General features: G+C 42.0%; 2 protein-coding genes across 5 annotated transcripts in view; one reads left to right on the forward strand and one right to left on the reverse strand.

The window, feature by feature from the left end:
• Window positions 1–5,174, forward strand: part of LOC112230446 (serine/threonine-protein kinase MARK1) — a 96,652-nt gene extending 91,478 nt beyond the window's left edge. For 2 of the 4 annotated variants that reach the window (XM_024396765.2, XM_024396767.2), the window contains 2 exons: window positions 1,994–2,038; window positions 2,648–5,174. In XM_024396765.2, the coding sequence (XP_024252533.1) occupies window positions 1,994–2,038; window positions 2,648–2,993 (391 nt within the window). In that variant the 3' untranslated portion in view covers window positions 2,994–5,174. The remainder of the gene's footprint in view (window positions 1–1,993; window positions 2,039–2,647) is intronic. The other 2 variants (XM_024396766.2, XM_024396768.2) reach the window with 1 other exon arrangement.
• A 1,661-nt stretch (window positions 5,175–6,835) lies between these two features.
• zgc:172076 lies at window positions 6,836–25,436 on the reverse strand. Its single transcript, XM_024396770.2, has 9 exons — window positions 25,262–25,436; window positions 24,949–24,995; window positions 23,187–23,385; window positions 19,040–19,194; window positions 16,958–17,090; window positions 15,774–15,930; window positions 14,980–15,103; window positions 8,969–9,158; window positions 6,836–7,455 (listed from the first exon to the last, which is right to left on the reverse strand). Exons 1-9 carry the CDS (start codon window positions 25,275–25,277, stop codon window positions 7,295–7,297), a joined length of 1,182 nt encoding a protein of 393 aa, XP_024252538.1. The 5' UTR covers window positions 25,278–25,436; the 3' UTR covers window positions 6,836–7,294.
• Window positions 25,437–26,732: the final 1,296 nt, after the last annotated feature.

A 26,732-nucleotide genomic window follows, 5' to 3' on the forward strand; every position in this document is an offset into this window, starting at 1 on the left:
TCATTGTACCGGGCAAATCTCCATTATTTAAACGTATCTGACAATGTATTTGACTCAGGTCTGATATTTACAATACTAAACTGCAGGAGTATGGTCAAGTCCATTTCAATTCGGCAAGTAAACGGTAATTACAATTTAGTTCCTGAATTGACGTTATTGAAATGGAATTGACCCCAATATCATGTCTCATGTTTCCCTTCCTTAGGGCCATATTTACCCAGTGTTTGCATCGGATATTGAAAGTAACAGCTGCATATTTTGTACTAGTCAATATATGTAGTTCTTTACTAGGGTACCATGTAAGGTACAAGGCTGCTTTGAGTGTGGAGAGGGATAATAGTGTGTGGTTGGGTTCCTCTTTCTCTCAATCCTGCATCAGGTGAAGTTGACCTTAGACACTGATCTTGGGTCAGTTCAGCATTTCCCACTAATGGTTGAGGTTAGGATTGGGGGAGGGAAAGCTGATCATAGATCTGTTCCTAGGGTAAATTTAACCCCGGAGCGCTAAGCCCACAGATGTCGTGTCCAGGCCCTATTCCCCTAGGTGAGCCTGCGGTGTGCAGGCTCTGGTCTGAGAGAGACGTGGGCTGCTTAAAGATATGCTCACACACTTGCAGGACCACACGCAAAGGCATAGACACGCATACATAAATGCATGCAGTCTCTCTCTCTTACACACACGCGCACACACACACAGAGAGAGTGTGAAGTCTGCAGTATCTGTGACCGTGCTGCAGTCAGTCAAGGGCACTGGGTAAAATGAGCCTGCTTTTTATCACCAGCCCGGGGCTCCACCCTTAGAGCATGACAACCTAACCTATCACACTGCAGCCTGCCTGCATAACTGAGAGGTTCTATACACTCATCGTATGCTACTGTAGCAATCAATGTGCATTTTTTTATGAAGATTTTTATTTAAGATGAAATGTTTTGATTTTGTTCTTAGAGTTTGTTGAGAGCAATTGTTAATCAGACTTTCCATGTGTAGTAGGTATGAACTGGTTATGAACCAACCAGTATGAACTAGTTGGTTCTTAGTGCCTTCAATCAGCCCATAGTGAATTTAGCGTTATTGCTGAAAGCGTATGTAATGTGTATTTAAGTACATAATTTGTTAATGGAACATTGGGATCGATTTGCTGACGTCGTGGACCCATCACCATTTGATCGTACATGTCTGCCACATTATGAGAAAGTCATTGAACAACATTTCCACAACACCCTTTTCTGCCTTTCTGTTTCCATCCATAGTTACATTCCAAAAAAACCAAAAAGACCAATTTATTTAAAAATTACTTCTTTCATTGTTTTTTTTGTGTTTTTTTTTTAGAACTATGTCTTTCAGGGCTGGCCAGAGGTAGGAGCGCACAGAATGGGTTACCATGTCTATATCCCCACAATGACTCACCTCCACACCCTCTCTTCATCGCAATTCTAAAAGCCCTCTTCAACGACATGCAATCATTCATGCCCTGGTGCCAGCCCCCCTTCCCTAACCCCTCTCCCTATCCCCTCCCCACCCAAAATCCACTGTGCCGGGGCTCTACACCGCTCCGCATTATCCACCCCCCTATCTGACCCTGCACCACTAACAGAGTGAGATTGAGACTCCCGAGATGCCTTGCCTGTGATGCCTTGGAGTTTGCAGACACCTGCACTCACTTTCCGACTTCTTCTTGTTTCGTTCTTTGGTTTGAGTGTGTTGTGTACTGTAGATGACTTCTATCATCCATCTCTCTCTGTTCACATGATTTCCACATTGTATCATCCTCCGTTTTAGCTTGCTTGCCAATATACGTGTCATGTTGGTTTTTTGGCAGTCCTCGCCAGTTGCCTCCCCAGAACGAGTTGAGTCGCGTGACCGTGTATGTTTATAGGTTTGACCCCATCCCACCCTCTACCTTTTCACGTTCACATATCCCATCGTCTGTGTGTACACTGGCGATCCCTTCCACTGCTCTGTTGAACTCTGAACTCTGATTGCTTCCCAAAGGGCCACGGTTGAAGGAGAGGCCAGTGGCAGTACAGACCCCCCAAGGTGAGGCATCGGCACAGCCGCCCGCAGAAAAAGCAACAACCTCGAAATGAAAGCATGGCATGTCAATGAGGGTCACTACTAGTCTCAGGATCCTAAGCGAATGTCACCGGTTCACTCTTGTTGTGCTGTTCTTTGTTGTTATATGTGTACTTTGTCCCCATGCCCTCTGTCACACAGCGGTGGTGTTTGCGCTTTTTGTGCCTAAGTGGCGTGACCCTGAATACCATGTTCTTGCTAGACCTTGGTGGGCCATGTGTGTGTTTAAACTGTCTAGAAGTGTCTGATCTGAGTGTGTATTACACGGAAATAAGTAATAGGTGCGTAATCTTTGAATAAAATATGAGTCATTCAGTTGTCAGTCTTACGAGGTCCCAACACATGGGTTATATAAGTTCGGTGCGTTACCTTTTGTCCTCTATTATGCCCCCGTTCCATCTTTGAAAAATAAATAGTCGCACGCTCTATATACTCCCAACCACGTCATATGACTCTTTTAAAAAATATATTTTTTAAAAATGGTCAGCACCTCACCAACCTTTTGGGGTTTTGCGTCTACCTACTTATCTCCCATTCAATTAACACTATTGCCTGTGTTCTTTTCCTCTACAGGAGCGCGTCAGGGGAACCCAAGGAGGACGGTTCCCGGGACTCCAAACCCCGTTCACTGCGCTTCACATGGAGCATGAAGACTACCTCATCCATGGAGCCCGGCGACATGATGCGCGAGATCCGGAAGGTCCTGGATGCCAACAACTGCGACTACGAGCAGCGCGAGCGCTTCATGCTCTTCTGCGTGCACGGCGACGCCCGCCAGGACAGTCTGGTCCAATGGGAGATGGAGGTGTGCAAGCTGCCACGCCTCTCACTCAACGGCGTGCGCTTCAAGCGGATCTCAGGCACGTCCATCGCCTTCAAGAATATTGCGTCCAAAGTGGCCAACGAGCTCAAGCTGTGAAAAGTGACTTTTGGGAAGACTAAACAAACTAAAGAGAATTAACATACAACACTGAAAACGGAGGGGGCAGAGGACATAATCCTGGTGTTCCTTGAGTTTGCGGGCGCCCCACGTGTCGGGCCCAAGAGAGTCAGCCGCAATATTGAGTTTACCGCTATTCGAGGCTACTGCCATATTGCTTGGTGAATCGACACACAATACACTCCCATTTTTCCTCCCCAAGGCAAACCCCTGCATTACATATTCGTTGATTATAACAAGAGGTGAGAACTGACCATTATTGCAATGATATGAAAACATTTGTATCAAGGGCCCGCAAAATTTCAATTCCATTGCTAAACTACCATTAAAGGGGGTTGAAATAAGAGACTGCAAAGCTACTTTTTCCACATGTACAGTATAAAATAAAATAGAGAATGTTTTGTTGTATTGTTCATAGAGTTGTATAAAACAGGACTCTTCAGCATAATGTCTGCAGGTATTGTATAGTCTTGAGTTTCTGTACAGAACGTGTTTAAATGTGTCATACTGTATTTTTTTCTTTTCGTTTGGAGTTCTTTCCTTCTTGTTGACATATTTGTAGATTGTTTGCCTCCACTGAAGTCTAATGTTTAGAAGGGAAAAAAAAACATTTTTTATTATCACGGGGAAAAGGAAAAAAACAAGCTTATTTTTTACTTTTCATGGATAATAAGTTCCTTTCCCAATACAGGAGAGATCGAGTGACGTGTGACGTGATCTGTGTTAAAAAGCAAAACTCTACACATCCCAAAGCCCTAATCAAGTCATTCCTCCTAATGCACTATTTTGGCCATTCTCACAACCCTCTTTCATGTAGCGTAGCTGAATGATGACGTTAGCACTGCAGTTTAAAATGTTCTGTTTATTGCATAGAATTTACATAAGGGATCTTATGTTGGCTAAGTCAGATGTGACGAACCATGTCCTTTAATTATCTTTGAGAACCCAAATATACAGTGTAGACTAGCAGCACCACAAATTGTTCAGTTGCACTCAATTTTAAGCCCGCTCTCATAAAGTCCACTTTATGCAGTCTTAAACACGGTGTTGCAGTTGTCGCTGGCATTGCGCTCGATGATTAATCAAATGCTCTTCAAACAAATATTGGGACAAAACTACCCATTCAAAACACTATTCATGGTCTTTTAGTAGCATAAATGCACCGGCCACCATTCTAGGTCAGGAAGTGACATCAATTATTATAACTGCCTCAAATATCTCATGTTCTGCTTGAGAATGCCCAAAGCTTTAAGGGTTCACACAAAGTGATGCCCAAGCAGTTTGACCTCACTAGTGACTATATCCCTCTGTTTCTCTTCCTTCTAAACTGCAGTTAATTGGTAGTTACTGTGCGACACCTGTCTGACTTGTTTTGTGATCAATTTTATTTTCTTGCAAAATATATTGTATTTATTCCACCACATTATGCCTTTTAATGTGCTGCTTGGTATTTCTGAGGCATTCACCTGTACGAGAAAAAAAATAGGATATAGCTAAGTTTCGCACATTTTTATTTTGTTTTAGGTTTTTCCCCTTTGTAATTAGTGATTGCGATGAGTACGTAAAATAACCACTAGTGCTGGTACGTTTCTACTTGTTATTTTGTATGAAAAGTAATGAGGGTCAACTGTGCAATGGTATTCCATGTTGTATTACTGTAAAGATGAGAGATGGGCCTATAGACCGCACCCTTTAACGCAGCGTAGAGAATGGAAACAAAATGCAGACATTTTATTTCCTAATTTCAAAAGACACAATAGAAAGGAAAAAGCAAAGGTGAGTGGTTAAAAAAAAAATGAAAACAAGGTTAAAAGCTGTGAGTCCTTCTGGAAGCTGAGCGAGAAATCTCCACCGCTGACTTTCTGTGGCATTATGGGAGCAGGGGGGGTTGCACGTGGAAGAAAAATGCATATTCCTAATTGTTAACGGTACAACTTCCAGAGAGGATGTCTATTGTGTTGCCTTAGCACGTCAAGTGTAGAGGAGAAGCAGAAAGTGTTAAAGAAATGTAAATGATTATGCCTCGCCCTTTTCATCTCCATTAACCCCTCCCCCCACCGAAAGCCCTCCTGCCACAACATACATGCGAGGAACGCTTGAGTCATCTAGATTCAGTCTCACTCGTGCACAATATTAAAGCTTACTTGAAAGGAGTCTCAAGCAAATGTCTGGTGTCATTTTGTTTATTTTTTTTACCAGTATTGACTATTCAATTTTGTGTGAGTAACCATGGCTTCACAGCCAATCGGTTTAACATAACCCGAGGAACGATACGTCCTGGAAAGAGCTTTGTAATTTATATAGAAATATACACTGCTCAAAAAAATAAAGGGAACACTAAAATAACACATCCTAGATCTGAATGAATGAAATATTCTCAATGAATGAAATATTCTCATTAAATACTTTTTTCTTTACATAGTTGAATGTGCTGACAACAAAATCACACAAATTATCAATGGAAATCAAATGTATCAACCCATGGAGGTCTGGATTTGGAGTCACTCAAAATTAAAGTGGAAAACCACACTACAGGCTGATCCAACTTATATGTAATGTCCTTAAAACAAGTCAAAATGAGGCTCAGTAATGTGTGTGGCCTCCACGTGCCGGTATGACCTCCCTACAATGCCTGGGCATGCTCCTGTTGAGGTGGCGGATAGTCTCCTGAGGGATCTCCTCCCAGACCTGGACTAAAACATCCGCCAACTCCTGGACAGTCTGTGGTGCAACGTGGCGTTGGTGGATGGAGCGAGACATGATGTCCCAGATGTACTCAATTGGATTCAGGTCAGGGGAACGGGCGGGCCAGTCCATAGCATCAATGCCTTCCTCTTGCAGGAACTGCTGACACACTCCAGCCACAGGAGGTCTAGCATTGTCTTGCATTAGGAGGAACCCAGGGCCAACCGCACCAGCATATGGTCTCACAAGGGGTCTGAGGATCTCATCTCGGTACCTAATGGCAGTCAGGCTACCTCTGGCAGGCACAAGGAGGCCTGTGCCGGCCCCCCAAAGAAATGCCACCCCACACCATGACTGACCCACCGCCAAACCGGTCATGCTGGAGGATGTTGCAGGCAGCAGAACGTTCTCCACGGCGTCTCCAGACTCTGTCACATGTGCTCAGTGTGAACCTGCTTTCATCTGTGAAGAGCACAGGGCACCAGTGGCGAATTTGCCAATCTTGGTGTTCTCTGGCAAATGCCAAACGTCCTGCACGGCGTTGGGCTGTAAGCACAACCCCCACCTGTGGACGTCAGGCCCTCATACCACCATCATGGAGTCTGTTTCTGACCGTTTGAGCAGACACATGCACATTTGTGGCCTGCTGGAGGTCATTTTGCAGGGCTCTGGCAGTGCTCCTCCTGCTCCTCCTTGCACAAAGGCGGAGGTAGCGGTCCTGCTGCTGGGTTGTTGCCCTCCTACGGCCTCCTCCACGTCTCCTGATGTACTGGCCTGTCTCCTGGTAGCGCCTCCATGCTCTGGACACTACGCTGACAGACACAGCAAACCTTCTTGCCACAGCTCGCATTGATGTGCCATCCTGGATGAGCTGCACTACCTGAGCCACTTGTGTGGGTTGTAGACTCCATCTCATGCTACCACTAGAGTGAAAAGCACCGCCAGCATTCAAAAGTGACCAAAACATCAGCCAGGAAGCATAGGAACTGAGAAGTGGTCTGTGGTCACCACCTGCAGAACCACTCCTTTATTGGGGGTGTCTTGCTAATTGCCTATAATTTCCACTTGTTGTCTATTCCATTTGCACAACAGCATGTGAAATTTATTGTCAATCAGTGTTGCTTCCTAAGTGGACAGTTTCATTTCAGAGAAGTGTGATTGACTTGGTTACATTGTGTTGTTTAAGTGTTCCCTTTATTTTTTGGGGCAGTGTATATTGCTCTGTAGCTCATGATTATCCTAATGTGTGTGGCCATGCCAAACATCATACTGAAAGCAAACAGGTGAAATTATGCAAAAATATTTGAAGTCAAACAGTTTTTATATACAGCACATAAGTACAATTTTGAACTTTTGAAAAGTATTTAACTTTTGTATGCAATATTAATGCAATAAGTCTTTGTACCTATGTCACAGTGTTAATTGAATTAGAACACAGTACAATCAACATTAACATAGCTGTTAAAACATTGTTGGTTTTAGAAAAACTCATGATCATGTCATTCTCGCAATAGCACGCTCCCAGTCAATCTACTAAAATGTGAAGTTTTTGTTGATTAGGACAGGAGTCCCTTTCCCTCCCATCTTCCTCAGCTCTACTTCTGTAAAGGCACCAGATCATCGATTTTCTCTTCCCCCTCTAACCTCTTCTCCATGCGGATGAGCAGCTTGACCCCGTCCACCACTAGCTGCGTGAACCCCACCTCGTCCAAGCCGATTGTCTGGGCATTACTGATGTTATACACTTCACTGCAGTCTAAGGAGAAAGAGGTAAGAACTTCAGTTATTTCGACCATATTAAAGTGGGGTATGTAAGGACTTGCTTGTCAATTTGGAGGAAATTATAGCAGTATATTTTTTTTATCCTTGTAAAAAAAAAAGTAAAATTTAAAGTAACTAACTTATAGCATATATACACACACATTATACAATACATGACTTAAAGTATGTTGACACCTGTTCGTCAAACATTTTATTCCAAAATCGTGGACATTGATGTGGACTTGGTCCTCCCCTTTGCAGCTATAACAGCCTCTTCACTTCTGGGAGGGCGTTCCACTAGATGTTGGAACATTTCTGCAGGGACTTGCTTCTATTCCCTCACGAGAGAATTAGTGAGGTTGGGCACATATGTTGGGTAATTAGGCCTGGCTCACTGTCTGTGTTAAAATTCATCCCAAAGGTGTTCGATGGGGTTGAAATCAGGGCTCTGTGCAGGCCAGTCAAGTTCTTCCACGCCGATCTCGACAACACATTTCTGTATGGACCTCACTTTGTGCATGGTGGCATTGTCAAGCTGGAACAGGAAAGGGCCTTTCCCAAACTGTTGCCACAAAGTAGGAAGCACAGAATTGTTCTAGAATGCCATTGTATGCTGTAGTAGCATTAAGATTTCCCTTCACTGGAACTGAAACATGAAAAACAGCCCAAGACCATTATTCCTCCTCTACCAAACTTTAAAGTTGGCACTATGCATTGGTAAGTTCTCCTGGCATCCGAAAAGCCAGATTTGTCCTTCGGGCTGCCAGATGGTGAAGTGTGACTCATTACTCTAGAGAACGTGTTTCCACTGCTCCAGAGTCCAATGGCGGCAAGATTTACACCACTCCAGCCGACGCTTGGCATTGCGCATGGTGATCATAGGCTTGTGAGCGGCCGCTCAGCAATGGAAACCCATTTCATGAAGCTCCCGACGAACAGTTCTTGTGCTGACGTTGCTTCCATAGGCAGTTTGGAACTCGGTAGTGAGTGTTGCAACTGAGGACAGATGATTTTTATGCGCTTCAGCACTCGGTGGTCCCGTTCTGTGAGCTTGTTTCCACTTCACAATAACAACACTTGGTTGACTGGGGCATCTCTAGCAGGGCTGAAATTTGATGAACTGACATGTTGGACAGGTGCCATTCTATGAGGGTGCCACGTTGAAAGTCACTGAGCTCTTCAGTAAGCCCATTCTCCTGTTTGTCTGTGTAGATTGCATGGTTATGTGCTCGATTTTATACACCTGTCAGCAACGGGTGAAGCTGAAATAGCCGCATCCACTAATTTGAAGGGACGTCCACATACTTTTGTGTATATGTAGTGTATATTACACCTAGAGTTATACTCATCAGAATATCTAGAAGAATGATTCATGACCTATATATGTTTTGCCAATTGTACAAAAACTCTGTCAAATGTGCCAAGGAAGTGCTGAAATTCAGAATAGATTTATTTTTTACTCAAATTAGTTTTCACTAAAACAATTTCAGCCCGTCCATGTGCATTACCGGTGTTGTCCATGCGGAGGCGCAGTCTCCTGAGGACGTCTTCCAGACGTTTGTGTCTGGGCAGGTGTTGCAGCTTGACACGAACGCTAGCCCTCAGGCCGGTCCCCACATCTGCTGGAGAGCTCACTACCCATCCAAGCTGCTGCTTCCAGATGAATGGGTGCCTCAGCTTTTTGTACAGCGCCTCCAACTGGACAACAAGAGACGGTCATAGCTCATTAGTTTTGCCCCATTCAATTTCTATTAATAGACTTGTTTTTTTTCACCATCACAGAAGTTTGGATTGGACATCCATACTAGAGGACGACCGATTTAATTGGAATGGATGATTTAATTCGGGCCGATTTTCAAGTAATCTGCATTTTTGGACACCAATCATGGCCGATTACATTGCACTCCACGAGGAGACTGTGTGGCAGGCTGACTACCTGTTATGCGAGTGCAGCAAGGAGCCAAGGTAAGGTGCTCGCTAGCATTAAACGTATGTTATAAAAAACAATCACTCTTAATGTAATCACTAGTTAACTACACATTGCTGATGATATTACTAGTTTATCTAGCTTGTCCTGCGTTGCATATAATCGATGCGGTCCCTGTTAATTTATCATTGAATCAGCCAAATGAGTGATTTAACAAGCGCATTCGTGAAAAAGGCACTGTCGTTGCACCAATGTGAACCTAAACATCAACGCCTTTCTTAAAATCAATACATAAGTATATATTTTTAAACCTGCATATTTAGTTAATATTGCCTGCTAACGTGAATTTCTTTTAACCTCTTGATCCTACTTGAGACGCAGACGTCCCACCTAGAGCTCTGGAAATGCAAATGCGCTACGCTACACGCTAATAGTATTAGTTAAAACGCAAACGTTCATTAAAATACACATGCTTGGTATTGAAATAAAGCTACAGTCGTTGTGAATCTAGCCACCGAGTCAGATTTTTAAAATGCTTTTCGGCGAAAGCATGAGAAGCTATTATCTGATAGCATGCAACACCCCAAAAGACCCGTAGGGGATGTAAACAAAAGAATTAGCATAGTCGGCGCTACACAAACCGCACAATAAAATATAAAACATTCATTACCTTTGACCATCTTCTTTCTTGGCACACCTTGATGTCCCATAATCAATACTGGGTCTTTTTTGGATTAAATCGGTCCATATATAGCCTAGATATCGATCTATGAAGACTGTGTGATAAACGGAAAAAAGTAGCGTTTCATAACGTAACGTCATTTTTAAAAGTTAAAAAGTCGACGATAAACTTTCACAAAACACTTCGAAATATCTTTTTAATGCAACTTTAGGTATTACTACACGTTAATAAGCTATAAAAATCATCAGGAGGCGATGTAAATTCGATAGCTGGTCGTGTGGAAAAAATGTCCGGAAAAACACAGAGACAATGCCTCAGGTTGGTGGTCGGAGGGAATCGGTTCCCTTTGGTCGGATCTACCAAGAATCAAATCAGAATCAAATGAGAAGACTCTATACATCCTGTGGAAGCTGTAGGTACTGCAAGCTCGGCCTCATTTAATACGGTTCACCTTTAACAATCCATGGAAGTGGCGCATGGATACTTTTTTCCATCTCCAGTGATCAGATTTTCCTGCGCTTTTCGATGAAACAGACGTTCTGTTATAGTCACAGCCGTGATTTAAACAGTTTTGGAAACGTCTGAGTGTTTTCTATCCACACATACTAATCATATGCATATACTATATTCCTGGCCTGAGTAGCAGGACGCCAAAATGTTGCGCGATTTTTAACAGAATTTCCGAAAAAGTAGGGGGGAGGCTTAACAGGTTCTTTTAACTAAGGAAATTGTGTCACTTCTCTTGCGTTCTGTGCAACAGAGTCATGGTATATGCAGCAGTTTGGGCCGCCTGGCTCGTTGCGAACTGTGAAGACTTTCTTCCTAACAAAGACAGCCAACTTCGCTAAACGGGGGATGATTTAACAAAAGCGCATTTGCGAAAATATCATCATCGTTGCACGAATGTACCTAACCATAAACATCAATGCCTTTCTTAAAATCAAGACACAGAATTATATATTTTTAAACCTGCATATTTAGTTGAAAGAAATTCATGTCAGCAGGCAATATTCAACTAGGGAAATTGTGTCACTTCTCTTGCGTTCATTGCCAGCAGAGTCAGGGTATATGCAACAGTTTGGGCCTCCTGGCTCGTTGCGAACTAATTTGCCAGAATTGTACGTAATTATGATGTAACATTGAAGGTTGTGCAATGTAACAGCAATATTTAGATATTAGATATAATATTCAAGCATTGCGCTGTTTATGGCTTCAAGCCTATCAACTCGAGATTAGGCTGGTGTAACCGATGTGAAATGGCTAGCTAGTTAGCGGGGTGCGCGCTAATAGCGTTTCAATCGGTGACGTCACACGCTCTGAGACCTTGAAGTAGTTGTGCCCCTTGTTCTGCAAGGTCCGTGGCTTTTGGTCCTGGGCTGGCATGGTTACACGTTGTCTGCGGTTGTGAGGCCGGTTGGACGTACTGCCAAATTTTATAAAACTGTCAATTAAATTCTCTAGCAACTGCTCTGGTGGACATTCCTGCAGTCAGCAACTTGAGACATCTGTGGCATTGTGTGACAAACTGCACATGTTAGTGGCCTTTTATTGTCCCCAGCACAAGGCACACCTGTGTAATGATCATGCAGTTTAATCAGCTTCTTAATATGCCACACCTGTCAGGTGGATGTATTATCTTGGCAAAGGAGAAATGCTCACTAACAGGGATGTAAAGGCATTTGTGCACAAAGTCTGAGACAAATAAGCTTTTTGAGCTATTGAACATTCCTGGCATCTTTTATTTCAGCTGATGAAACATGGAACCAACACTTTACATGTTGCGTTTATATTTTTGTTCAGTATATTTATGTAGCAAGCTAAGATTACGGAGCCTAATGTTAGCTAGATAGCTAGCTAGGAGGATGTCATGTCATTGGAGGAGTGAGTGAGTGACTTTGCCGCCTCCGTATCGTTTTTCGGTGCCTATACACAGCTAGAGATGCAGGTATCATTTGGTTAGCTAGCAAGGACTTAAAACCTGTTAAAGATAGGGCTGATTACTGCCCCCTTTGGGGTGATTGCGTGCCCATAGTAAACAGAAAAAAAATCTGTCAAAAATTGCTAATATATGCATATAAAAATTATTATTGAATAGAAAACACTCTAAAGCTTCTAAAACCGTTTAAATTATGTCTCTATGTAAAGCAGAACTCTCAGGGCACTCATTCTCCCAAACTCTCTCTTGTCATCATAAAAGTTGGCCCAACTTTGACGTCATCGCCCCCACCCTTCCCAAGCACTTACAGTCCTGGGAACAGTTTCTATCTCTTCAGCGCGATGTCTGCTTTCAATGGGGCTCACGAGGGTTTTGGCGGGCCGAAACCTTTCGGTCACGCGAGAAAACAGGTTACTCTCATGCGCGTTCTGCTCGGGTGATGTCTTTCTTCCAAGATTGATTAAACGACTCATGTGTTTCTGATCGTCCTGAGAATTGCTGTGAAGCTAGATAACATGCTAACGCTGTGTTCTGAACATAGTTTGACAAGTTTAGTCGACATATAATATGTAATTTCGACGTTTTGGTGCACACCCACTTGACTTTTTGGCTGCATTTCAACCGAAATATGTCGTGTTTGATCACCGAAAGACACAGACTTCCAAACTAAAGCTGTTTTTGGTAAGTATAAACCCTTCCAGGTCTTCTGATGGAAGAACAGCAAAGGTAAGGGAATATTTGTGTTTATTATGGGTTTCTGTGGACTCCGAAGTAGAGGAGCCAAAATGCTAATTCCTGAGCGCCGACTCATATTATAGCCTAGTGAACGAAATCTGTAACGTTAAAAATAAATGTAACACAGCGATTGCATTTAGAAGAAGTGTATCTTTCTATATATATGTAGAACATGCATATTTAGTCTGTTGTGTATTCCATGTTAGCTGACGGCATATGGCGGAGCTATCGTCATTTCTCCGGACATTTGAGTAGCGTTTTTTTGAACATGGCGTCATTGTAAACAGATTTATGGATATATATAGCATATTATTGAAAAAAACATAAATGTACTGTGTAACATGTTATATTACTGTCATCTGATGAAGATTTCAAAAGGTTAGTGAAATTATTTTTATTTTAATCCTGCGTTTGGTGATTGCATATTTTGTTGAATTTGGCTATGGAAATTAGCTTGGTCTTCGGGTGTGTCTTCGGTGGTGGTTTGACATAAATATGTGCTATGTTTTCGCCGTAAAACATTTTAGAAATCTGACTTGCTGGCTAGATAAACAAGTTGTTTATCTTTCATTTGAGCTATTGGACTTGTTAATGTGTGGAGGTTAAATATTTTTAAGAATATTTTTTGCGTTCCATGCGCCACATTCCAGCTGACGGTGGGAGGGCTGGTTCCCAATTGGGACTCAAGATCCTCAACAGGTTTTAAACAACTGTTATTCAGTTAACATATCTCTTGCGTTCGCAAATTCACTCTGGCTTTTTTATCTACTCAGATTTCAGAGCACTCGTCTATGTCCCAGAGCGCAGAATGGCTGATGAATTTACGAATGCGCAATATCCGCTCAATATGATCGGTGTCTGTAAACAGGCGGAGAAAGTAATTGCACAGCTAGAACAATGAGACAGATATATTTCACTTGATGTATAAATGTGAGGCATCCGCTTGACGTTTCCAACCATTACCAAATGCTAGTTAAAGGAAGCCCCGTAGCAGGCAGTGGGAGAAGATGGAACAAGATGGATTTTTTTCCAAATTGTGTTGTGTAGAAGGGCCGGGGTGCAAAGGCTAATTGTGTTATTGCACTTCGCAGGCTAGGTGTTCCCTAAGGAAAATATGCTGGAGTGCTTGAATATGATGTCGCTAGCCTGTGCTTGACTCATTTGTTTCCATTTGAAACGACAAAACTGTGGTTTATATTGATTTAGTTATAACAGTCTTTGGTAATAGTTAGTCACGAACGCTCTGGATAACATGAAAGCGCATAACCAGCTCTGCTAGGGCGAGTAAAATGGTCAGACTAGATCTGATTGGCTTTGGCGCATCGGTCTGCGTAGACTCTGGTCCTGGACGAGACAATGTTTTTATTAGGTTGTATTTGCGTAGACTGGTCCTGGACGAGACAGATGTTTTTATTAGGTTGTATTTGCGTAGACTGGTCCTGGACGAGACAGATGTTTTTATTAGGTTGTATTTGCGTAGACTGGTCCTGGACGAGACAGATGTTTTTATTAGGTTGTATTTACTGCAGTGTCTCTTCATAGTCCAAGCGCACGGCCGTGTTCCCAATCAATGTTGCTGTAGCATTTTCACAAATGCCTTAGTATACATAATTTCCAAACTTTTAAATAATTTATGAAAAATGGGAAATGACTTTGTCTAAGTGGTTTCATGAATTGTTGTGTGTAAAATCTCTAGAATGACCTATGTTTACCTTTGATGTTAAATGGCATTATACATATCCTTGTAATTCCGATTATAACTATTTTATTAACATTATTATTCTCTTGGCCAAATATTATATTCACAAATGTAAATGGGGTGGAAAAATTCCTAATTTTGTAGTTTTTTTTCATTGAACTGTTACAATTGTATAAATCCCTGAAACTTAAGTTGGAAAAATTATTAGAAGTAATGTCTCTGTTAATGTTAATGTCACATATTAATGATGTCCTGAATTTTTTTATTTTTGGGGTCGGGTTCGCCTGGTGTTCTATTATTTAAAAAATGTCATTGTATTCACCGGAATGTCCCTGTATTGATGTGTAATAATGTTATTATTGTTGCAATATAAACTAAATTAAAACAATAAGAATAGAAAAGTGCTCGCTTAAAAAAACTAATATTCGTCCTTGGTGTTTATGAACTGATTTTAATACGATTTCATGTTGCTAAAATGCTGTCAGTTCCACTTTAAGGTAATCATGCAATCAGGATCTGTGTCTTCCGAGGGGTACCAACCTTAAGGATGTTGACACAGATACATTGGAAGGCCTCTGCGATGTTGGCGTCATCTCGCGTGGTCACCAATCTGAGGTGGTCGTCAATGTTGACCCATACCACCAGGGTCCCATCTTTACTGATCCTGCAGAGTGGTAATGGTCATCACAACAGTATCCGTGTTCAATGGACTTACAGGGCCAGTCCTTGCATCTAGAGTGCTGTTATGAGTGTGAGAGTAGTTCGATATAGCCTCGTCCCTCAGCCATATACTAAAACAAGTGGTGTGCTGCTGTTTTGCTGGAAACAGCTTTAATCTGTTAGAAGGCCCATCGTGTAAAGGCACCATCTAACTGGGTTGTACATTTTGAGTAATATTGATTAATCACAGGACCTGGGTCGAGCTACAGAATCAGCTGGGTTTGTGACACCATATTTTTTGTTGCTTCTTTAAAATGGTTTGAATAATATGGGGTTTATTTAAACAGATATTCATGATGATTTACTCCTATACTTAGAAGAAGAGTGCACTGCCTCACTTCTCCACTAGATTAGTAACGAACTGTTAAAGGCAAAACAGGCCGTAGAGCAGTTGTTTTACTTCTCCATCCAGTTTACAACTACTGTGGACTAAAAGGCATAACAGACCCTAGAGCAGTTATTGCAACATTAACGTGTGAACATTACATTATATTTACGTATTTTTCATTGCACAAAGAATATTAGTGCATAAAAAAGGTAAACAACACACACAATAAATGATTTAGGTTGTAAAGAAGGGAACATGCCAGTGGCACTTAAAGAGCAGCACTGACCATACAGCTCTGGAGTCAGGCCAGTCACGGGCCACCCCGTTCCTCAACTGGGAAAGGGAAGGGGCTCCCACGGTCACTCCCTTGTCGTCTTTGTCTTGTGACAGTTCTGCCCTTGAGTACAGCTTCCCTGGCAACTCCTCTGCCAATTGGTCCAGAGCTGGAAGAAGTGTCAATCAATCATGTTTGCTATAGGTCTGATTGGTTAGTACAGGGATGCTCTGCTCCATTCTTCGATGACAGCAGTTCTGCAGATTTTTGTCCTTGCCTTTTAGCTAGTGACTGATTTCTATTTGGGCCATTCGGTAACATCAATTTAGTGAAGCGAAAACCAGCCGAGCTGTGGAACTCGGCCTTGAGCTGTGCACCCCTGAAATAGTGTATCCTCCTTCTGACTCCATGTACCATTACAATGTTACTTGAAACTACTGTGTGAGAAGGAGCATTGATTGCTTTTGCTTGGTGTCCTCAAGATTATTAAAATTGATAGCAGCCCTCATATTCATTGTTATTCTTTAAATGTAAATTAATAGCCTAAAACATATCAACTTAAACTGCTGGAGTTAATGAGCTCAATTACATTTGGTTTTAATTGCCGTTGAGGATAAAGTATGACACTGTATCAGAGTTTGGGTCAATTCCACAACTTACATTTTAATTCTGTTCTCGCTCCCTGTAAACTCCATTGAATTAAATTCAAATTCCAGGTCAGTCTTTGAATTCAGAGAAAATTCAATTCCTCTGAATTCCAATGTTCGGTCAATTCCAGTAATTGAATTCCCAATTCAATATTATCCCCAACAATTCTAATTCTAATTTATGTCACTGTTCAGACAGCCTAGCTATACTGTAAATATAGGAATAGATGTTGAAATTAGTAAAACAAATCCTACAGTACATGTTTGATACTCTGTGCATTAATTCCATTAACTGGGAAATGTAGGAATATTGAATTTCAATCTAAAAGATCATGTTTTTACAATTCCAATTTAATTCCAATTAAAATATATATATATTTCAATTCCATAACTTGAAGATTTAAAAATGTGAATTTAATTAACTGTAAATTATCCACTTCCTGACTGAATTCAATCATTTAAATGGAATTTAAATTAAATTGGAATTGACATCAAATTGACATCAAACCTTTGTGCAATGTTGTTACTGTAGAACAGAGCACGCAGTACCTTTCTTGGCCAGCATGAAGAGCTGTCTACGTTCTCCCCGGCTGCAGTGTGTCGGAAAGCCGAAGTCATCCACACCGCGCACCACACTCACCTCGCAGCTCAAGGCGTAATCACGGTCAAAATCATCACCTCCCTACGCACATACACAAAGTATACATTAATCAGCCAGCCATACACACACACACAGAGAGAGCGAATAAATGGCGAGCAATAAATGCATTTAAACACATTTAAGTATTTACACATCTGATACGGATGTACTGGATAACACTATTGGAATGCTATGCCACAATGCCCTACATACAGTGCCTTGCAAGTATTCATCCCCCTTGGCATTTTTCCGATTTTGTAGCATTACAAACTGTAATTTAAATAGATTTTTATTTGGATTTCCTGTAATGGGGATTTACACAAAATAGTCCAAATTGGTGAAATGAAATGGAAAAAATAACATGATTCAAATTCTACAAAATAAAAAATGGAAAAGTGGTGCGTGCATATGTGTTCACCTCCTTTGCTATGAAGCCCCTAAATAAGATCTGGTGCAACCAATTACCTTCAGAAGTCACAATTAGTTAAATAAAGTCAACCTGTCTGCAATCTGAGTGTCACATGATCAGTCACATGATCTCAGTACAAATACACCTGTTCTGAAAGGCCCCTGAGTCTGCAACACCACTAAGCAAGCGGCACCATAAAGACCAAGGAGCTCTCCAAACGGGTCAGGTACAAATTGTGGAGAAGTACAGATCAGGGTTGGGTTATTAAAAAATATCTGGAATTTTGAACATCCCACGGAGCACCATTTCAATCCATTATTAAAAAATGGAAAGAATATGGCACCACAACAAACCTGACAAGAGAGCAGGTTTGACCAGGCAAGGAGGGCATTAATCAGAGAGGCAACAAAGAGACTAAAGATAAACCTGAAGGGGCTGCAAAGCTCCACAGCGGAGATCGGAGTATCTGTCCATCGGACCACTTTAAGCCGTACACTCCACAGAGCTGGGCTTTACGGAAGAGTGGACAAAAAAAAGTCATTGCTTAAAGAAAAAATTAAGCAAACCCGTTTGTGTGGTGGTCGCCAATAGGCATGTGGGAGACTCCCCAAACATCTGGAAGAAGGTACTCATGTTAGATGAGACTAAAATTGAGCTTTTTGGCCATCAAGAAAACGCTATATCTGACGCAAACCCAACACCTCTCATTACCCCAAGAACACCAGGTTTTTCATCGGCAGGGACTGGGAAACAGGTTTCCCTCAATTTCCCTGTATTTAGCGCCATCCATCATTCCTTCAACTCTGACCAATCTTCCAGTGATTTGAGACTGGGGCGGTGGTTCACCTTCCAGCAGGACAATGACCATAAGCATACTGCTAAAGCAACACAAGTGTTTTAAGGGGAAACATTTAAATGTATTGGAATGGTCAAAGCCTAGACCTAAATCCAATTTAGAATCTGTGGTATGACTTAAAGTACACCTGAGGAACCCATCCAACTTGAAGAAGCTGGAGCAGTTTTGCCTTGAATCTGCAAAAATCCCAGTAGCAAGATGCGCCAAGCTTATAGAGACATACCCCCAAGAGACTTACAGCTGTAACTTCTGCAAAAGGTGGCTCTACAAAGTATTGACTTTGGGGGGTGATTAGTTCTGCACGCTCAAGTTTTTAAAAATGGTCGAATTTAATGTATGCCCCCCCCCCCAAAAAAACTTTTTTTAAATTCCAAGTTGTACGGGAACAAAATAGGAAAAATGCCAAGGGGGGTGAATACTTTCGCAAGCCCCTGTATTTGTCATAAACATTACTGAGATCTTGACATAACATCTATCAACAGTTTTTATGACATGTCAAATCACACATCTTTGGTAGGTCTGTTATGAAGTGTGGCACACAGAAATCGTGTGAATAGTCCAAGAGACATGTGGCAAATGTTAACTTTTTCAGAAAAGCATGAAATGTTGTAGTTGGGATTATGATGAAACCTTCAAATGCAACTTTATTTTAACAATATTTTACATTTTGTTATGTGAAATGGAGATACACTTATAAGACCAGACTCTGTGTCCACGCTACAGTACCTTTAAGTTGTCATGATTAAAGTCACTCTCCTGTAACTTGCTGATCTTGTGGTTTTGGTAGGCCTCAATGACCCGATCAAAGAAGTCACAGAAGAGGATGTACGACTGGCCGTCACCAGCCACACAACCCACAGACATGGGTCCATGAAGCTCCCCTGTAGGACAGTACAGGAACAGAATACAGACATATCGTAAGTAAACACTCATACACTAGAGCCACACATTGTAAAGCAGCAGCAGATATTTTGGATTAGCTAGGTGTTAGGACATTGTTATAGTATTTTTTTAAGTGGGTCGCTATCATTATAATACATATACACTGCTCAAAAAAATAAAGGGAACACTTACACAACACAATGTAACTCCAAGTCAATCACACTTCTGTGAAATCAAACTGTCCACTTAGGAAGCAACACTGATTGACAATACATTTCACATGCTGTTGTGCAAATGGAATAGACAACAGGTGGAAATTATAGGCAATTAGCAAGACACCCCCAAAAAAGGAGTGGTTCCACAGGTGGTGACCACAGACCACTTCTCAGTTCCTATGCTTCCTGGCTGATGTTTTGGTCACGTTTGAATGCTGGCGGTGCTTTCACTCTAGTGGTAGCATGAGACTGAGTCTACAACCCACACAAGTGGCTCAGGTAGTGCAGCTCATCCAGGATGGCACATCAATGCGAGCTGTGGCAAGAAGGTTTGCTGTGTCTGTCAGCGTAGTGTCCAGAGCATGGAGGCGCTACCAGGAGACAGGCCAGTACATCAGGAGACGTGGAGGAGGCCGTAGGAGGGCAACAACCCAGCAGCAGGACCGCTAACTCCGCCTTTGTGCAAGGAGGAGCACTGCCAGAGCCCTGCAATGACCTCCAGCAGGCCACAAATGTGCATGTGTCTGCTCAAACGGTCAGAAACAGACTCCATGAGGGTGGTATGAGGGCCCGACGTCCACAGGTGGGGGTTGTGCTTACAGCCCAACACCGTGCAGGACGTTTGGCATTTGCTAGAGAACATCAAGATTAGCAAATTCGCCACTGGCGCCCTGTGCTCTTCACAGATGAAAGCAGGTTCACACTGAGCACATGTGACAGACGTGACAGAGTCTGGAGACGCCGTGGAGAACGTTCTGCTGCCTGCAACATCCTCCAGCATGACCGGTTTGGCGGTGGGTCAGTCATGGTGTGGGGTGGCACAGCCCTCCATGTGCTCGCCAGAGGTAGCCTGACTGCCATTAGGTACCGAGATGAGATCCTCAGACCCCTTGTGAGACCATATGCTGGTGCGGTTGGCCCTGGGTTCCTCCTAATGCAAGACGATGCTCGACCTCATGTGGCTGGAGTGTGTCAGCAGTTCCTGCAAGAGGAAGGCATTGATGCTATGGACTGGCCCGCCCGTTCCCCAGACCTGAATCCAATTGAGCACATCTGGGACATCGTGTCTCGCTCCATCCACCAACGTTGCACCACAGACTGTCCAGGAGTTGGCGGATGCTTTTGTCCAGGTCTGGGAGGAGATCCCTCAGGAGACCATCCGCTACCTCATCAGGAGCATGCCCAGGCGTTGTAGGGAGGTCATACATGCATGTGGAGGCCACACACACTACTGAGCCTAATTTCGACTTGTTTTAAGGACATTACATCAAAGTTGGATCAGCCTGTAGTGTGGTTTTCCACTTTAATTTTGAGTGTGACTCCAAATCCAGCCATCCATGGGTTGATAAATTTGATTTAATTGATCATTTTTGTGTGATTTTGTTGTCAGCACATTCAACTATGTAAAGAAAAAAGTATTTAATAAGAATTTCATTCATTTAGATCTAGGATGTGTTATTTTAGTGTTCCCTTTATTTTTTGAGCAGTGCATATATACATACAAATATATATATACATATACATATACATACATACAGACATATAAAAATACATACAAAAATACATATATATATATATAAATGTGTGTGTGTAAAAATATATTATTTTTTATGTGTGTATATATATATTATTTTTTATATATTTATAGATATGTGTGTGTATATATATGTGTGTGTGTATATGTAAATTGTATATTTGTGTGTATATGTAAATTGTATAAATGTATATGTAAATTGTATAAATGTATATGTATATATTTGTGTATAGATGTATATGCATATATTTGTGTGTGTGTATATATATATATATATATATGTGTGTATATACAGTGGGGAGAACAAGTATTTGATACACTGACGATTTTACAGGTTTTCCTACTTACAAAGCATGTAGAGGTCTGTAATTTTTATCATAGGTACACTTCATCTAAAACAACTATCCAGAAAATCACATGGTATGATTTTTAAGTAATTCATTTGCATTTCATTGTATGACAAAAGTATTTGATCACCTACCAACCAGTAAGAATTCCGGCTCTCACAGACCTGTTAGTTTTTCTTTAAGAATCCCTCCTGTTCTCCACTCATTACCTGTATTAACTGCACCTGTTTGAACTCATTACCTGTATAAAAGACACCTGTCCACACACTCAATCAAACAGACTCCAACCTCTCCACAATGGCCAAGACCAGAGAGCTGTGTAAGGACATCAGGGTAAAATTGTAGACCTGCACAAGGCTGGGATGGGCTACAGGACAACAGGCAAGCAGCTTGGTGAGAAGGCAACAACTGTTGGCGCAATTATTAGAAAATGGAAGAAGTTCAAGATGACGGTCAATCACCCTCGGTCTGGGGCTCCATGCAAGATCTCACCTCGTGGGGCATCAATGATCATGAGGAAGGTGAGGGATCAGCTCAGAACTACACGGCAGTGCCTGGTCAATGACCTGAAGAGAGCTGGGACCACAGTCTCAAAGAAAACCATTATTAACACACTACGCCGTCATGGATTAAAATCCTGCAGCGCACGCAAGGTCCCCCTGCTCAAGCCAGCGCATGTCCAGGCCCGTCTGAAGTTTGCCAATGACCATCTGGATGATCCAGAGGAGGAATGGGAGAAGGTCATGTGGTCTGATGAGACAAAAATAGAGCTTTTTGGTCTAAACTCCACTCGCTGTGTTTGGAGGAAGAAGAAGGATGAGTACAACCCCAACAACACCATCCCAACCGTGAAGCACGGAGTTGGAAACATCATTCTTTGTGTATGCTTTTCTGCAAAGGGGACAGGACAACTGCACCGTATTGAGGGGAGGATGGATGGGGCCATGTATCGCGAGATCTTAGCCAACAACCTCCTTCCCTCAGTAAGAGCATTGAAGATGGGTCGTGGCTGGGTCTTCCAACATGACATCGACCCGAAACACACAGCTAGGGCAGCTAAGGAGTGGCTCCGTAAGAAGCATCTCAAGGTCCTGGAGTGGCCTTGCCAGTCTCCAGACCTGAACCCAATAGAAAATCTTTGGAGGGAGCTGAAAGTACATATTGTCCAGCGAAAGCCCCAAAACCTGAAGGATCTGGAGATGGTCTGTATGGAGGAGTGGCCCAAAATCCCTGCTGCAGTGTGTGCAAACCTGGTCAAGAACTACAGGAAACTCTGATCTCTGTAATTGCAAACACAGGTTTCTGTACCAAATATTAAGTTCTGCTTTTCTGATATATCAAATACTTATGTCATGCAATAAAATGCAAATGAATACTTAAAAATCATACAATGTGATTTTCTAGATTTTTGTTTAGGATTCCGTCTCTCACAGTTGAAGTGTACCTGTGATAAAAATTACAGTTGGAAAACCTGCAAAATCGGCAGTGTACTTGTTCTCTCCTCTGTGTGTGTGTGTGTGTGTGTGTGTGTGTGTATATATATATATATCACAAACATTTTGCCTGCGACGAGGTGGAGACTTAAAGTATTTTATGATTCCCTAGCACAGTAACCACACACACCCTTAACCTAACCTTAACCCCTAATTCTTAGTTTTTTTGCTGAAAACAAACGGGATTGAGTACTGTGCTATACTGTACATAGTACTAGTACCACCAGTGTAGGAAGTGATAGATTGTATATCGACAGTCCATATACTACTCTATCACTTCCTACACTGGTGGTACTAGTAGTATGTACAGTATAGCACAGTCTTCAACCCCCTTTGTTTTCAGCACATACAGATCTAGCAACAAGCGTTCCCTATAGATCGCGCAATGCCTGTTGACTTCACCTGGTTCCTCGAGGCCCGGGCGTATGACATCATCAAAGATGACCCCACTCTGGGTGGCACGGTTGAACTGGCGAGCATACAGTTTTGGAGTCAGGATGCTCGCCATACACGTGTAGTTGTATTTTAGGTTAGGGAACTCCTCTTCGGGGGAACCTCTCTTCAGGTTGAACAGGGACATGGGGTCTGTAGGGACCAAGGTCTGGGCGGATAGGATGTGGTCAGACGGGAAAATAGAAATAGAATAGAGTATAAACGTTATTGGCCTTGAAGGCCGTTTGTCTAGAACATACCAGTAGACTACATAGAATAGCATGAGAATTTCAATTCATAAATGGAAATGCATACACTATGGCCCATATTGGCCTACACATAATGATGCAGACCAATACCATACAAATAAATGAGTTCTAAGGTAACCTCATCCCCAGGTTATTACACACAGCGCATATATGTAAGTCTGGTACATCAAGAATTCAAAGTTGGCCTTAGTGGGAGTGACCATAGAATTCTATGGGAGTGATGATTTGTCATGGGGTATTGTGTGTCGATGGGTGAGAGAAAAAAATCAATTTAATCCATTTTGAATTCAAGCTATAGCACAACAAAATGTGGAATAATACTCTCTGGAGGCACTGTTAAGGCTTCCCAGCCAAAACAGTTCAGAAGAGTTTGTGCATATACTATGACGACATTTTGTGACTCTTATGTTCGTTTTCACACAAAGTGTTTTCTCAAGGCAAGCCGAAGTCAGTAGCCGAAGTCTACTCTGCGTTTGTTATTGGTTAACAGTATGGATTCTTTAATAGTAGGTGTCATTCAATGAGAGACAACTGATTTTCATTCACAATTTTTCACTTGAGAAATACTGGACCAAACATCTTAGACGCAACATTGCACGCTTAAGATGTCCTCTGCAAATATGTCAAAATTAATGACAGATTTCTTGAGTTATCGTAGATTAATTCTGACTATTTTGTGTAAGTGTATACTGGCTACGGTATCTCAAAATGGACAAACAGTATTATTGCCACTTTTTTCTCATTTTCAACCGAAGGTCTTTCAAGGGAGTATGCTGGCACACTTGCTCGGTTCGTCACAAAATGCGTTCATAATATATACACAAACTGTTCCAAACTGTTTCGGCTGGGAAGCATGCTGACGCCTTTAATTAACTCTCCACCATAGAGAACGATAGAGGCCTCTAGTGGCCAAAAGGCTGATTTGGCATGGGTAGCGCCACTTTAAAGTAGTCGACTGGGTGGGATTCCTATGAATTGTTGCCTCGGGTGCTGCCCATGCTGTCACAGATGCGCTATAATGGCAAAGATATAAAGTCCTCTATTTAAATGTTTACAATGACAACATACAGTATCTTGGGATTTTCCTGGTGGATTTTCAGCTCATGAATTAAATTCTAATTGAGTTCATTGTTTAACTGGACCCTTGGTAGGTTTCAAGAGGGCACACAACAGAAAATGTTTTAACACAATTTTGCAATGGAAACCTAATGAGCATTTTTGGGGGGCAAGGTAATCCCTCCCTATTTCAGTACATCGTCTTCCATTCGATGCCTAATGAACATGACGCTGGTCTTGACTCTGCCTTGTTGTATGACCAGATGTTTGAAAACACTCGGAATTGCAAGGCTGCGATGGCTTTCGTCCACATAGCTTAGTCCTTAGTTACCCTGCACAGTAGGAATATAGAACACAAATCCTTGCAGTGAATTAGATTGGATCAAAACAGTTCCCAAAAGTATTACCTCGAGATGGGGCCTGTACTTTGCTTCCAACGAGTACGTGATTGGGGCTGTAAGAGAAGTTTTACATCAGGAATGCAGTACAGTGGCATTTTATATTCTTAATCTCCAATCAAAATCATAACGCAAAGGAATTGAAGGTGTGAGCTCTACCAAGATCTATTAGTTGCCTGGCTGAAAATGCCTCTCAGCCATGCAGAACTGTAGCCTGTGTGTGTAGGGAAAAACAACATGCCATTTGCAGTCATTTTGTTATTTTCGTTTAGGCAATGTGAAAGAGGATGCACGCATGCCACAAAATGGTGGCGTCACTTACGTTTGATCTTCCACATCTCGTCAAATGAGAACGACTTTGGTGGCTGGCAGTCTGGACTTCGTGGCCTGGGTATAGGGTGGTAGTGGAGGTGATCGTACGGTCCCAACTCTACTCTCAACACTGAACAAAAGAGCTAAGAATAGCCGCGTAGTCTCGTCATCCCCAGTTTTGACTGTCCAAGTCCCACCTGACACGCTCATCTTTACAAAAGTGGTGCGAGGGTCGCCGGTGTCATGTTGCATGGCCCTAACAATGTCAGTCTTTTTATAACTCAATGTACATTAGCACTGCTAGGATGGGGTGGTTGGTGGATGGGTGTGTACACAAACGTAGAGTTGACTTTGGACAGGCACACCATAGCAGTGAATGGTGCTAAATGGAAGAATCCTTATTTGGAGGAGGTTCCCCCAGGGCTCAATGTTTAGTCAAAGTTACTGACAGCTAGCCTCGTCACAGATCTGTTTGTGCTATCACGTCAACTACATGTCAACTCCATATTTGGCATGACAATGAGTGACAAAAACTTGACATGAAAGCACAGAAAAATCTGGGACCAGATTAAATGATCACTGGTGCATTTGATATATTTCTAAAGAAAGTGTAAATAACTTTTTAAAGGTGCAATCTGCAATATGTACAGCTGGTGGTAATTTCAATGAGTGATGATACCCACTGATTACATTTTTCCAGCCATGTCCAGCCACCAAAAAGCAGGGCTGCCATATAGCTGACAAAAAAATGTAATAGAATCAGGGATTGTGCCTTTGATAGACCATTAAGAGAAGTTTCAAAATACAGAGTGGCTGCAGATCCAAATTCTCTAGAACCATTTTCCCTACAACTAAATCCAAAGCTTCTACGCATATGTGGGATTCTCTCATTTACGCAGTCTCTCGGCTTCACTTGTTTAATTCATTAACAGCCCAGAGAACTGGCTACTTTGGCAAATTTCTGTGATGAATTGAGAATTCTGCTTGTTAAATCCAGACTGAATCACGTAATGATATTTCTCTATATATCAGACCCGAACATAATAACATATGTTACTGTAAGACAAAAAAACAACACCTAATTTCTTAAGAGATTTAGGATGATTGTGAGAATGGTAACATTTTTCTCTCGTGGCCAAAACCCAACAGTACGCCACTAGGCAAAATGTTTTTTGATTGAAACAAAACACAGGTGTGCTACAGTTTAACACCATCTGCTCTAAAATTCGCTCCCTATACGTAATTCAAATGAAACACTGTACTTCGAAACAACACTGTACACAATTCAAGAAGATCTAATGCGTATTCCCATGAAACTGATTAAGATCAAATGGTTGGCATGCAGAAGCTGCATTGGCATTTCACAGGTCACCCTCCCTTCGAGAAATGTGAAGGGAGGGGGACCACAAAAATTGGTGCTTAAAGTAGAGGTAAAGAAACACGGCCAGAACATGATTCGTATCTCCAAGGGGGTGGTTTCC

The sequence above is a fragment of the Oncorhynchus tshawytscha genome, linkage group LG32 (genome assembly GCF_018296145.1).
Source record: "Oncorhynchus tshawytscha isolate Ot180627B linkage group LG32, Otsh_v2.0, whole genome shotgun sequence".
NCBI classification, from domain to species: domain Eukaryota; kingdom Metazoa; phylum Chordata; class Actinopteri; order Salmoniformes; family Salmonidae; genus Oncorhynchus; species Oncorhynchus tshawytscha.

Bases quoted from the DNA above. Each gene is read 5' to 3' on its own strand.
- zgc:172076 (XM_024396770.2), bottom strand. The intron at 23,386-24,948 runs GTAATACTTTTG...CTATCCGCCCAG, and splicing joins AGTACAGGCCCCATCTCGAG to ACCTTGGTCCCTACAGACCC. The intron at 15,931-16,957 runs GTACTGCGTGCT...CACTTCTTCCAG, and splicing joins CTTCATGCTGGCCAAGAAAG to CTCTGGACCAATTGGCAGAG.